Raw genomic sequence first — 14,521 nt, forward strand, 5'->3', positions numbered from 1 at the left:
TGGTTCCGATTGGCTGGGGTACAGCAGGTGCCGCGTCCGGATTGATCAAAGCCAAGTGGGCGGGGCTGTCGCCCTGGGTGACTCTCTCGGGAGGCGCGTGCCCCGGCTCAGTAGCGTTGGGGCTGGAGCGCGCGGAGAATTCTAGCATTGCGCCGTTTGTGGGCGCTTCTGGGCCACCAGTTTCCCTGCCTTCCACCCTGGCGCCCCCAAGTCCTGGCTCCTCAGCCTCGCTGCCCCGTGCATCTACACCTTGTGGGCTCAGTGGGCTTAATCTGCGCAGAGCCTCCTCCATGTTGAGCAAGCCTCTTCAGGGGCTCGCGGTGGCCCCCGTGACCCCCACGCCGCGGCCAGGTGAGGGAGGCTTCCCTACCGCTACCAGGCCGGGCGGGCTGAAGCGATGGAGGGCGGTGAGGGGGGAGGGGTCGCGGCGGGGCTCAGCACGCGGCCACCCTGACTTCCTCGCCTCCGCCTGCGTAGGAGGCAAGGATCGCGAAGCGTTCGAGGCCGAGTACCGACTTGGCCCCCTGCTGGGTAAGGGGGGCTTTGGCACTGTCTTCGCAGGACATCGCCTCACAGATCGACTCCAGGTATCCGCCACGAGGGTCTGGGAAGGGTCAGGTGTGTGTGGCTGGGGCGGGAGGCCCGGGGCTGGGCTCTTGATTGGGAATGAACCCACAATGTGTGTGTGGTAAGGTCCTGAGAACCAGGACCCGGCTTGCTGAGGGCGTTCGAGCGCGGGCCCCCGGCCCGCGTGTGTGTGTGGGGGGGGCGACTCAGGTGGGCGTATGGGGGAGGGGCAGGGCAGGGATTCGGAAATGCCAGGGAGTGAGACCGGCGAGCGAGGAAAGGGGTTCCTGAGGACTAGACCCTGGGATTCAGGGGATGTGTAAATGTGTGTCAAGGTGGGGACCCAGAGCTGAGATTTGGGGGATTTTGGAGGCAAAGTGTCCAGTACGGAATCTTGAGGAACAAGACCCCGGGACAGAGTCGGGGCGTCTTGGGGCTGGATGGGAAGATGAAGCGCTTGGGGTGTGAAGAAATTCAGAACTCAGAACCTGGATTGCAGTCCTAACCCTGAGAAGAGAGAACCCAGGGCTGAGGGCGGTGGGAGAGGTGAACTTGGTCCTGGGGACTTGCGGGCCGAGAAGACCCAGCTCTTTGGGGGTCGTGGTGTGGTGTGGTTGGGGCCACAAAGACTAAGGTGAGGCTTAGGACTGCGAGGGCTCTGGGGTTCATCTGCCGGCACCCTCACCCAGCCTGCTTCTCCAGGTGGCCATCAAAGTGATCCCACGGAATCGAGTGCTGGGCTGGTCCACACTGGTGAGTATCTTCTTCAGAGCCCTTTCTGACCTGGCGGCACCATGGCTGACGATGGGCTCACTTGCCCCCTTGCCTTTTTGTGGCTCATGTGCCTCCCTGGGCCCTGTAACTGGCGAGATCACTCCTCCCAGCCCGTGTTTACTCCCCGCAGTGACATCCACACCTCCACACAGTTCTGACTCACCCTAGTTCCCCTAGAGCCCTAGATTCTCCCCTCCAACCCCCCTTTATCGTCCTCCTTGCTTCAGGGGCTGCCCGCAGGGCATGCTGGTGGGGAAAGGGGGGGGGCAGAGGTCACTGGTTGCCATGGTGACGGTGGCTGCTTCTCTGCTGTTACCGCGCTAACGGAGAGCAGGGCGGGTCTGGGCCAGTTGTAAAGGCGGTAGCGCCCTCTGGAGGGATTTGGGAAGACTGCGCCTGCGCAGTAGAGGAATTTTCATCGCCGTGAGAAAACCTGTCTGCAGCTTGCATGTCAGTGATGTGGCCAGGAGAGGGCACCACCTCAGGCAGTAAGGCTGCTCCTGGAAGTCCTTGTGCCCACATGGGGCTTCCAGAGTTGGACAGCTTTTATGGCCAGTAACATTTATACCCTTTCTTGAGTACCAACACAGGTATGCCTCTGGCTTTACTTCATCATAAAAAGCTTATTGTATCCCAAGTCCCACTAATCACTTTTATTGAACATGGTTCTAGGAGCTTGGTGAGAGTAACAAAATATCGTGATAACATTGAGTTCTTACTTTGTGCTTGTTCCTTTATAATTACTTTCAGCTATTTAACAAAAGTATATTGAGCACCTACTGTGTGCTAGGACTTGGGAAAATATTGAGAGTTCAGTTTGTGGTAGGTGCTTTTCTATTAATTGCTTTCACCTATTTAACACATGTATTGAGCCCTACCCTGTTATAAGACACTGCTCTAATTTCTTTCATCTATTTAATATTTATTGAGTGCCTACTGTATATAAGGTACTGTTCTAAACTCTGGAGATGTCAGTGAACAAAACAAAATACTCTGTAATAGTCTTTTATTAAGAACCACTTTTATTTGTTCAAATATTTACTGAGCTCCTATTATGTGCCTGATGTGCATAGGCTTTTGACTTGAATCACCTTCCCAATGGCTGTGTGAGTTTGAGGCCTTAAGATGAGGAAACTGAGGCCCAGCAAAGGAAGTGGTTTGCTCAAGGCCACATAGGAGGCCAAGGGGCTGATTTAAGTTCAGGCAAGAAGTCAGCCTCAGAGCTACTGGCCTAATATCTGTTCCCTTCTATCTTCCTATTCCCCCCCCCCCACAGTCAGACTCGGTCACATGCCCACTGGAAGTAGCACTGCTATGGAAGGTGGGTGAAGGTGGTGGACACCCTGGTGTGATCCGCCTGCTTGACTGGTTTGAGACACCAGAGGGCTTCATGCTGGTCCTCGAGCGGCCTTTGCCTGCCCAGGATCTCTTTGACTACATCACAGAACAGGGCCCATTGGGTGAAACCCGAAGCCGCCGCCTCTTTGCCCAGGTAGTGGCAGCCGTTCGGCACTGCCATGCCCGTGGAGTTGTTCATCGTGACATCAAAGATGAGAACATCCTGATAGACCTCCGCCGAGTCTGTGTCAAACTCATAGATTTTGGTTCTGGTGCCCTGCTTCATGATGAACCCTACACTGACTTTGATGGTAAGGCTTCCGTCGATCTCAGTGGGGACATTTTATCTTTATGGGCTCTTGACCTTTGATTTCCAGTGCTGGGGTATCTTGATCTACCTTGCACCTTTATAAGGTTCTTGATTTTTAATATTGAGGGCTCTCATGCCTTGCCCTCTGTTAAAGTCCATATTCTCACAGTGCTCCGACCTTGTTCTGGGTTCTTATTCTGGTGAGGGGATTCTATTTCCTGGGTGTTCTCTGGTGAGGGTAGCCTACTGTTATTTTTAAGTGCTTTTGTTCTGTGAGGGGACTCTCATCCTAACTGCTCTTATTCTGGTGATGAGACCCTGCTGTTATATTTAATAAGCTCCTATTGTGGTGACAGTACCATACTTTCTGGGGAGGGTGGGGTAGAAAAAGGGCATTTTCAGAGTGGTCTAACCTCTGGCTTGTATGCAGGGACAAGAGTGTACAGCCCCCCGGAGTGGATCTCTCGTAACCAGTACCATGCACTACCAGCCACTGTCTGGTCACTGGGTATCCTTCTCTATGACATGGTGTGCGGCGACATTCCCTTCGAGAGGGACCAGGAGATTTTGGAGGCTGAACTCCACTTCCCTGCCCATGTATCCCCAGGTGAGGCCCTCATTGACCCTAGCCCAGTGGACTCCATACTTCCCAGGGACTGGTACCCCCAACTGACTGCTAATTTCCTGTGTGTTTCTGATCTGCAGACTGTTGTGCCCTAATCCGCCGGTGCCTGGCCCCCAAACCTTCTGCCCGACCTTCACTGGAGGAGATCCTGCTGGATCCCTGGATGCAGACACCAACTGAGGATGCACCCCCTAATGACCCTAAAGGGAAAACTACCCCTTTGGCCTGGTCTCTGCTGCCCTAGTTGGGCTAGCCAACCTATGGCCATGCCACAGGGATAGAAGGACATCTGTTGACCTGGTTTTACAGGTTGTTAAAAATCCAGTGTTACTAGGGTCAGAGATTGGGGATCTGGGGTCAGAAAACATAAGCCAAGTTTGCCCAGTCCCCATCCCAATCCTGATGAGGAGCCTTCCTCCCAGAATTTATGTTTTTTATTCTGGAGGGAGGACTTCCTTGCTTCTTGTTTTGCTAAGGATGTTTATTTGGTTGAAGTTAATTCCATTCTGAGCCCCAGGACTCTCATTCTGATGTGTTACAACCCTTACACTGGCACCTCCTGCCTGCTACCACCACACAAACTTAGTTCAAATGCTCTAACTTGGGCAAGGGTGCTTTCCTTTCAATACCCCAGCAGTTCTTATTTTAGTAAAGGGACTCTACTCTAGCCTAGGGTTCCATATTAAGTCAAACTGCTTGCCTACCTCAGCCCAGGGTTGCTTATTCTGGGGGAGGTAATGCCCTATTGTTATCCCAGGGCTCTTTATTTTATTTTATTTTTTTGTTTTGTTTATTTTTGGTGAAGGGACCCTACTCTGTTATTCCAAGTGCTCTTATTCTGGTGAGGAGAAACCCTACTTCCAAGATTTGGGAAGGAATGGGAGATGGACACCACCAGAGTCCACTAGGATGGGGTGGATGGGTTTTGGGGGGGTGGGGGAAATAAGTCTTGTTGTTTGTTATCCTGGGGCCTCCCCCTCCACCTTTTTTGGATTCTTGCTGCCTCCTTCTGAGCCAGGATTGTCCAGTTGCTGAAATGTAAATACTTGTGTATTGGGAGGAAGGGAGCTCCAACTGTGTCATCCTCTCCGTTTTCCACCTGCCTGGATTATTTAAAAAGCCATGTGTGGAAACCCACTATTTAATAAATGTAATAGAATCACAAGTCACTGATTGGTTGTAGTTTCAGTGAGGCATTTGTGGAGTATTTACTGCATGCCAAGCCAAGAAGGAGATGGACTGGATTTCACCTCTGCCCCCAGAAAGCCTCAACCTTGTGGTGCCATCCTAAAGATCTTTTATGTATTCATTTAAGCAGAACAATGAAGAAAAACTTGACAACACCCCCTTTGCAGCTCTTACGTAATGACCAGTATGTGCAGAAGGTCTCCATTGGAGATAGACATTGAAGATGTTTGGGACACATCCCCAATTAAATATGGCTAGCTCAGGGGAAGAGAAATGCTCTTTTTACTCCGAAACCTAGGGAGAAAGTAAGTCTTCCCCATGGAAGAAGAAAAGCCCTTTTTTGGCACTGGTGAGGGTGGGGCTAGGTTTGAGTGCAGACTGGAATCTTCCCAGCCCTTCCTTGATTTCTAATAACCAGGGTGTAAGTCACCTGTTTTGCCTTTACCACTTGCCTCTCCTTTGTCTCCTTAACTACTCATCCTGCCCAATTAGTTTCACCTGTACCCTCTCTTTCCCTGCTTTCAAAAGCTAACCTGTAAGCCTCACCAGCCGTCTTACCAGTCTGCTTTTCAGTTCCTTTCCATCTCAGTGGTGGCTTACTTGTACTCCCTTCTCTGTCTCAACTAAACTTTGCTGTGCCTTTTCACTTGTGTATCCTAAATTACCTTGATTTTATCTGCTAGCTTATCTGCCTGACCATCACCTCTCACGCCTCGGTTATTTCCCTCCCAAAAGCCCGCAGGCTTCTCAGGGGGAGGGGCCTCACCCGAGAGGGTAAAGGAACTTCAGTCCAACTGGGAAAGACCTAGTTTTTGATGCGGTGAGGGCGGTGCAATCAGAAGGCTGTGCCAATAAACGGTCGAGGTATAAGCAGGGGAACTGAACCAATGAGACGAGATGGGATCAGTGAAGGGGGTGGATCTAGTAATGCGAATGGGCTGAAAAGGCTGTACCGGCCGCGCGTCCGGTCTCCGTATTCCGATGGGCAACGGAGCGTTCAGGAGCGGACAAGGCAAGCCACTACTTGGGTCAGACTTTCGTCCCACCTCGCCCTGGAGGCTGGGAAGCGGAAGTGACGGACACGGAAGTGCCCTGCTGTTGCCGAGGGGACGGACCAGGCAGATGCCAACATGGCAGCGGTTGGGTCTGGTGGTTCCACCGCGGCTGCCGGGCCAGGGGCGGTCTCCGCGGGGGCATTGGAACCTGGTACCGTGAATGCGGGTGAGACAGCCTGTAGCCAAGCGATCGGCGGCGGGGCGGGGGTCAGGATCGCTGCGGGGCGTCAGGAAGGTTCCTCATTGAAGCAAGAAGGGAGCATCCCATATGGACAGACCCATGTGTGTGTGGCAAGGGTGAGGGAGGGTGGGTGGGGGAGGAAAGTCAGAACAGACTATTGTGAATGTGTGGGGGCGGGGTACAGATCAATTTTGAGGGTGATTGGAGGGTACCTTCCGCACATGGAGAGTAGAGACTATAGAGACTATTTTGAATCGAAGGATATTTTCCTCTTGGGGAGGCTAAGACCTTTAAGACCATTCTGTGTGTGGGGGGGGTCCATCCTTTTGGTAGCAAGAGACCATTCGAGGGTAGGAGAGTTTCTCCTTACAGAAGAAAGAGGCCATTCTGAGAGTGGAAGAGTTCTTCCTTGTAGAAGGGAGAGGCTATTCCTGAGGGTGGTGGTGGTTTCTTCCTTATAACGAGACAGGGGCTATTGTGAGTTAGGGTGGGGCAGGTCCTTCCTTACGTGACTTAATCCATTTTGAGGATAGGGATGTCCTTCATTATATGGGGAGTAGACCGTGCTGGGGGAGTCATTTCCTAATAGAGATAGAGTTTTATTACTTGTTGGAGTCGGGGGGCGAGGGGAGAGTCCTTTCTTATATGTCAGAGAAAGAATGTTCTGAGGGTGCCGGGCCCTTCCTTATAGTCGGGATTTTTCATTGTGAATAAAACAAGGAATAATTCTTGGGCTGGAGGTAGGGGGATGCGGCAGTTGGGAGGACTGGACCATGTGAAGTATAGGGAAGTATTTATTTATATTATTGAAAGAACCAGACCATTATTGGGGTTCAATCCTTGGGAATCATCTATTTGTTAGATCATTTTGGGTCAGAAGAAATCAGTCATAGGAGGGAGGGATTGGAGAGATCATTCTGAGTGTGAGGGAATGAAGTAATTTCTTAGATGGAAGAAAGACTTTCTTAGGGGGTGGACATGCTTTATACAGTGGTCTCATTCCCTGTATTGGGGTAGCATTCTTTACATGGGACAACCCCTCTTTAAATAGAAGCAGCATTTCATATAAATCTTAAGTTTGCTCATCCATAAAAATGGGAATCCTTTCATTTCCTTTGGAGATCAGAGCTATATAGGAGTCCACTGAGGTAATCCATATAAATGCCCTAGCCCAGTGATAGGCACACAGTAAGCATTCAATAAATGTTGAGTTGTTATTTTTTCTGGGGGAGAGTTTCTTCTCACTCAGGGGAAGGGGAGTGTCCAGGACCTGCCCCAGCCATTCCTGACACTTAAGGAAGGATTCCAGGTATGGGCCCTGCCCACTTGTACCTTTCTGGCTCTTCTTCCTGTAACTGAAGCAGTGGAAGCAGGAGTCAGAACTTCAATGGGTCAAGATGGGCAGGCAGAGGAAGGAGGAAGCAGTGGTGGCTAGGAGGATCCTGCCTGAGAAAGGAAAGGGAAGGGTGGTGGTTTGGCTATGCCCCAAGCAGCTTCTGACCCCTTCTTCCCCCTCGCTCCTTCCATTCCCTACAGCTCACCGGCGCCTCAAATATATATCCCTAGCTGTGCTGGTGGTCCAGAATGCCTCCCTCATCCTCAGCATCCGCTACACCCGCACGCTGCCTGGGGACCGCTTCTTTGCCACTACTGCTGTGGTCATGGCCGAGGTGCTCAAAGGTGTCACCTGCCTGCTGCTGCTCTTCGCACAGAAGAGGGGTATGAGCCAGGGAGAGGGGCTGCACTGGAGTTGGTGGGTAGGATTCTCCGTGTGTGTGTGTGTGTGTACACCTGAACAAACATGGAGGGTAAGCTGCCTTGTTCTACCAGCTATGAGTAACTGCATCCACACTTTTATACCCCAAATTCTCTGGGAGCTGGCCTGAAGGGACTTTACGAGTGAGACAGTCTGTGCCCATAAGTAGCAGGTGACTCTTACATGATGATTTATTTCTCTTTAACTTTTAAAAAAGATTTTAATCTATTTTTAAAGAGAGGGAAGGGAGGGAGAAAGAAAGGGAAACATCAATGTGTGGTTGTTTCTTATGCGCCCCCGACTGGGGACCTGGCCCACAACCCAGGATGTGCCCTGACTGGGAATTGAACCGGCAACCCTTTGGTTCACAGGCCAGCACTCAATCCACTGAGCCACACCAGCCAGGGCTCCCTAACTTGTTATTATGGAGAATTTCAAACCCTAAATTAGAGAGAATGATAAAATGGTAAAATCTCTATGTACCCATCACCCTGATTCAAAAACTATCAACAGCTGGCCATTCTGCCATTAAAAAGCATCAGTGATTATCCACTCACTGCCAATCTATATGTCTGCCTACTTACCCCCCCACCTTATTATATTGAAGTACAGTGAGTCCTCACTTAAAGTCAATAGGTTTAGCAACTTTGAATGAAATGATGAGTAATGAAACCAATTTTACTATAGGTTGATACAAACGAGTTAAGTTCCTAGGCCTCCATCAACAGTTACAACACAATGACATTGAACAAAACAATGCTCTTTGGGGACCTGCCCTATGTTCCCGATGAAGTATTATTTTGAAATAAATCCTCCTTATTGTCTTGAATACATATTTTGGTACATTAAAAAAAATAACTGCAATATCTAAAATCATACATCAAAAAATTAACAACTGTCAAAGGTTAATAAAATAATTGAATGTCCAGTCAATGTCCAAATATTCTAGTGATTTCTCAAGTATCATAAACGTTTTTAAAATTTTGTTTGAATCAAGTTCTTTATTGAATTTATTGGGGTGACACTGGTTAATAAAATTCTATAGGTTTCAGGGTTACAGTTTTCTATTACATCATCTGTATATTGTATTGTGTGTTCACCACCTCAAGTCCTTGCATCATTTATCCCCCCTTTACCCTCTACTAACTCCCCCCACCCCCTTTCTCTCTGGTAATCACCATACTGTTGTCTGTCTAGGACGGTTTTTTTTCCTTAATCCCTTCACCTTTTTCACCCAGCCCCTGCTAACCCCTCCACTCTGACAGCTGTCAGTCTGTTCTCTGTATCTATGAGTGTTTGGATCAAGTTTATATCAAGATCAGTGTTTTGTAACTGGTTAATGTCTTCTGTGTTTGTTTACCTCTAGGTTTTCCTCCAACTCTTTTCTTTCTCTCTGTAGTTAATTTGTTGAAGAAATCAGGTCATTTGTCTTGTAGACTTTGAAAACCTGGATTTTGCTGACTGCCTCCCTATAGGATCATTTAACGTGTTCTTCTGTCCTCTGTATTCTTATAAGTTGGGTTTATCTACTACTATAAACACCTCCCTGAAGGCTTTCTTCTTTAAAATCTTGTCCATACTTTTATCTATAAAGGCTTTGCATGTGGCTATGCCCTCAGCACTTACATCGAACAAGATATTCTTTCCCAACCATTAGCTCAAGGGCCCTGTGAGGCAGCATTTTAGGGACCTACCTGCTCTGTTCCTGATTGATTCTGAGAGACTTCCTAGTGAACACGGCATGGCAGGCCCTGCTTTGGCTGTGGACGTGGACATGTTAGCAGTGCAGACATGCATCTTGCCCTTATAGGGCTGATAACTTTAGATGGGGAGAAACAAATAGCTGCAGACTCAATCACTGGCTTTCAACACTCTTCTACAATCCCACCACCACCACCACCATTTTTCTTTTTCCTGAATTAGTTTGGTAGTAAAACTTGGCCTAACCTGATGTGGGGCTATTTATATATTTGTGGGTTCTTTTTCTCATTTTTTGGTAATATGGATGTACTTGATTATGGTGTATAGCCCATATGTGAGGTATGTTATGTGAAATATATTGTATATATACCATGTTACCTTCCTAGCACCTGGAAATTTTTGATCACCCTAACTCCTGGGTCCAGGAAATTTGGGTAAGGGGTTAGATGTTGTTGATTACTCCTGGGATTAATGCCACGAAAGTCAAGGGCATGTGAGCGACATCAACAATTCCTGCAATAATCTTGTGCAGTGGTTGGGTTTTCCCTGAGGAGTGACACTGAACTGCCAAAGAAGTGGGTTTTGCAAAGGCTTTATTATACAGGAAAGTGTTTTCATTTATTGATTGGAGCAGGCCCCAGCCAGACTTTATGCATAACCTTGCAATGGTCACAGTCAAAAAAATTACAGCGTAGTTTGCATGTATCTGAGAGATACATTCATTACTAGTATGTGCTGAAATGTGAAAAGTTTAAAACACTGAAAATTTGCATTTATTATATTTCTATAATATTTTTTTTATTTTCAGTTACAATCTAGAAATTACTAAAGAAACTTAAAAACAAATAATACATTTTTTTCTTTTCAAATAATGGAAACATGGATATTACTAAAAAAAAAAAATACAACCAAAAAATATCTTTAACATTAATCAGAATCTTTAATAGTTGACTTTGCAAAACATTTGTAACTGTCATTGCAAAGAATATTGGTATGCTCAAGGCATAAATACTTTCTCACAACACTTGCAAAAATATTTTGATAAGTGACTCATTTTGGATGCATAGAACCTAATACATGTTATAACAAAACTGACAGCCTAAACATTATGGCTTAACATTAGGTACTAATGACCTTGAACTTCTACATGCAATATATGTAACAAATATATTTAAGAAAATACATTTGTTATATATATTGTTACAAATATATTTAAGGAAACAGTTTGTATCTCTCAGATCAGCCGAAACCTCCGCAGGGTTAACAGTCAAGCTGTGTATTTCCATGTGGCAGGGACAACTGCTTGGTGTGTGTAGGACTGACAAAAAGACGTAGTCAAGTGGGAGATGGCCCCTCGGGCAGCTTGCAGGCTAGTAAGGAGCTAGGTTAAGTCTGCAAGTAGAGTCTAAAACTTCCCCTGTTTGTTATACAGCCTTCTACCTACACTCTTTGGGCTTCTGCTTCACAGGATTCTAGTTAGTGCTGATTGTACAAATGTGTATTGAGTCCTTGCCCCGAATGGGCCTCTCTCCAAGTAGGCTCTAAGATAAATGAGATATGGTCAGTGACTCTCAGACCCAAAGTAAATCCAGTGTTAATGGACTTCTGTGTTTACTCAGCTAAATATCCCAAAGGCCTACTGCTTACTGGAGATGTGCTTATACTGTAGGGAAATTGAGGGCACAGACTTCATCCTAGCCCTCAGGGAGTCAGAGTATGGTGGGTAGACACAGGACCAGGATCAGTCCCAGCCCTCAGAGGATCCCTATCATTGGTAGTCAGTGCTAAAAAGGGCTCTCCTCCACTCACCAAGGTAACGTGAAGCACCTGGTCCTCTTCCTCCACGAGGCTGTCCTGGTGCAATATGTGGACACATTCAAGCTTGCAGTGCCCTCTCTCATCTACACCTTGCAGAATAACCTCCAGTATGTTGCCATCTCCAATTTGCCAGCTGCCACTTTCCAGGTGAGCCCCAAGCCCAGCATGGCCCCAGAGGAACTGGCTGGGGTGGGAGGTGGGGCTGCAGAGAGCAGGAGCTGTATCACCTTTGGAATATCCTTGGAACTTCCCTGACCTCTGTTTCCTCATCTGTGAGAAATGGGAATGGAAATGGTAATAGCTACTCACTGGGATGCTGAGATGATTAAAGGATACAACACCCGGGAAGAGCCCTTGGCTGGCAATAGATAAGCTCTAGGCTATTTACAGGCAGCCTTATGAAATGGATCAAGAGCCTGGATTGTGGAGCCAGGCTCTCTGGGTTCAAATCTCAGCTCTACTGTTTTCCAGCTGTGTGATGTGTGATATTGGGCAAGTCAATTAACCTCCCTGTTCCTTAGTTTTCTCATCTTTAAATTAGACATTACCATCATGCACACTTCATACATGAGGATTAAATGAAAGAATTCACATGATGTGCTTAGACCTACACCCAGCACGTAGTTTGCTGATATTGTGTGGCTGACTCATTTGTATCAACAAGTATTGATCAATACCTCTCTCATCATGATGTCTACCATTCATTCACCTACCTACCTACTGTGTGAGGTGTTTGACATACACCAGCCATATTTTACAGCAGATGATGCCAGGCCTCAGGGCAAGTGCTTTCTCCCTCATCACACAGCCAGAAAATGGGGTTGGGATGTGGGCTTGGGTGTGGTCCAGGATTTCCTTGGACAGTCAACCTCCTGTGTACCTTCTGGGAGGTACCTCAGAACTATGTAGCTACTTCTCAGTCAATGGCCAGTGGCTAGAGATTTTTGCTGTTTTTATTGTCATCTACCCTACTCTGTCCCCCCCATTGTGCCCCTGGGGAACCGCAGTGGGTGCTGTCCCCCACGTGCATGTGTTGGGGGTCATCAGCAGCCCTCAGTACCTTTCATGTCCACTTGTAGGTGACATACCAGCTGAAGATCCTGACCACAGCCCTGTTCTCCGTGCTCATGCTGAACCGCAGCCTTTCCCGACTACAATGGGCCTCCCTGCTGCTCCTCTTCACAGGTGTCGCCATTGTCCAAGCACAGCAAGCCGGTGGTGGGGGCCCACGGCCACTGGATCAGAACCCTGGGGTGGGCCTAGCAGCTGTCGTGGCCTCCTGTCTCTCCTCGGGCTTCGCAGGTGTCTACTTTGAGAAGATCCTCAAAGGCAGCTCAGGCTCTGTGTGGCTGCGCAACCTGCAGCTGGGCCTCTTTGGCACAGCACTGGGCCTGGTGGGGCTCTGGTGGGCTGAGGGCACTGCAGTGGCCCACCGTGGCTTCTTTTTTGGGTACACGCCTGCTGTCTGGGGCGTGGTGCTCAACCAGGCCTTTGGCGGGCTACTGGTGGCTGTTGTTGTCAAGTACGCTGACAATATCCTTAAGGGCTTTGCCACCTCCCTGTCCATTGTGCTGTCCACTGTTGCCTCTATTCGCCTCTTTGGCTTCCATGTGGATCCATTGTTTGCCCTTGGCGCTGGGCTGGTCATCGGTGCCGTCTACCTCTACAGCCTTCCCCGAGGTGCAGCCAAAGCCATAGCTTCCACTTCCACCTCTGCCTCCGGGCCCTGCACTCACCAGCAGCCTCCTGGGCAGCCACCGCCACCACAGCTGTCTTCCCACCGTGGAGACCTCAGCACGGAGCCCTTTCTGCCAAAGTCAGTGCTGGTGAAGTGAGGGCTGGTGGTAGTGCGGGGAGACAGGGAGGGGGACTGGGTGGAGGGTGTTGGGCATCTGCAGGACCCAAGTTGCCACTGGGACCTGGCTCCTCTGGGGTTGGAAGTCTTTTTCTCCCAGGTCATTGAGACTTCTGCAGGGGCGTGGGGCTGGGTGTGGGGCTGGGCGGGCTTATATGAAACCTTCCTTGTCCACTGATCCACCCCCCTCCCATGGAGGGGTTTTTTAGAGCCACCCGCTCTGCCCCAGTCTTAACCACTTTTGAGGACCAGGTTGGGGGTATTGCCATTTAAGGCCTTTTGTCTGTCCCGCCCCATCCCCTGCCCCTCAGCTGGTGGTGTCCTGTCTCATGCCTGGGAGAGTCCCTCCCTGCAATCCCTCTGACAAATCGGACAAAAATCCTACAGCTCTTTAATAATGACTGATGCCTACCTGTGGGGTTCCATTTCCCATAGCTCTAGGCCTCTCCCTCACAACCACACTGGATCATGTCAGCAGCTCTGTCTTTTTGTACCCTTCCCTGACACTGAGACCCCTGAAAATTGGCCTCTTGTGAGCACCCAGGGAGAGGAAGGGGTGAGAGCTGAGATTTTTGCATTAGCCGGGTTCAAAACAAGGAACTATTTGGTTTTTAGTGGTTTGGGGATTTGTGTAATCAGGTAATTAATGATCTAGGGTGTGGGAAAGAGGGACGGAGGTCCTTGAAGTGGCTGAATCTCATTGAACCTAAGACACTGTCAGTTGCCAGATGCAGGGTTATTTTCTGAGACATCCTGAGAGAAAAAAATAAAGCTGCCAACCACTCTTGCTACCCCACTGGCTGAATGAGGCATCTTTACTTCATGGGGGGGGGTGTCTTAAAGCTGCTGAAACATGGAACCTGCCCCATGCACTCCTCAAAGCTTATTAACCCCTTAACTGTCTCAGCGGGGGGTGGGGGTGTGCACACGCGCGTGCATGGGAGATGCCTGGGCTGTCTTTGCTATGTGTAAATAGGGCCGTTGGATTTTTATTTTTGATTAACTTGTTCCAATTTTTTTGTTTGTTTTCTAAGGAACTGTAATGAACAAATGTCAGGATACATAATGCCAAATAAAGATGTCGTATTTATTTAGTCCATGTGTAGCTTTCTGACCCAGGGACCTGCTCTCTACAGGTGGGCTCTATTACTAACCCTAGGATTACCAGCCTCATTACTGTTGCCCTCGCTTGCTCAGAACGCCTGCTTGCCAGCCCACCCCAGCTTTCTGTGTTTTTCTTTCCTCCCCATTTCCACCACAGGTTGCTCACCAAGGTGAAGGGTTCGTAGCCGATGGGATTGAAGACGCTGGCCTGGCCTCGTTCTCCCTTCTTGCCCTGGCCAAGCCAGGACC

The 14,521-nt window shown here is 48.9% G+C and overlaps 2 protein-coding genes across 3 annotated transcripts; both read left to right on the plus strand.

The window, feature by feature from the left end:
- Nucleotides 1-100: 100 nt before the first annotated feature.
- PIM2 (Pim-2 proto-oncogene, serine/threonine kinase) lies at nt 101-4,779 on the plus strand. Its single transcript, XM_090263981.1, has 6 exons — nt 101-351; nt 478-587; nt 1,270-1,320; nt 2,618-2,990; nt 3,420-3,596; nt 3,695-4,779. Exons 1-6 carry the CDS (start codon nt 291-293, stop codon nt 3,856-3,858), a joined length of 936 nt encoding a protein of 311 aa, XP_090120107.1. The 5' UTR covers nt 101-290; the 3' UTR covers nt 3,859-4,779.
- A 949-nt stretch (nt 4,780-5,728) lies between these two features.
- SLC35A2 (solute carrier family 35 member A2) lies at nt 5,729-14,516 on the plus strand. Of its 2 annotated transcripts, none has more exons than XM_090265375.1 (5): nt 5,729-6,023; nt 7,575-7,757; nt 11,309-11,460; nt 12,393-13,129; nt 14,203-14,497. In XM_090265375.1, exons 1-5 carry the CDS (start codon nt 5,933-5,935, stop codon nt 14,261-14,263), a joined length of 1,224 nt encoding a protein of 407 aa, XP_090121501.1. In that variant the 5' UTR covers nt 5,729-5,932; the 3' UTR covers nt 14,264-14,497. The 2 variants fall into 2 exon arrangements, with proteins under 2 accessions (XP_090121501.1, XP_090121502.1); XM_090265376.1 differs by having other exon boundaries at nt 5,730-6,023; nt 14,430-14,516.
- The last annotated feature ends 5 nt before the right edge of the window (nt 14,517-14,521 follow it).

The sequence above is a fragment of the Furipterus horrens genome, unplaced genomic scaffold (assembly GCF_987537825.1).
Source record: "Furipterus horrens unplaced genomic scaffold, mFurHor1.1.pri manual_scaffold_17, whole genome shotgun sequence".
Taxonomy (NCBI): domain Eukaryota; kingdom Metazoa; phylum Chordata; class Mammalia; order Chiroptera; family Furipteridae; genus Furipterus; species Furipterus horrens.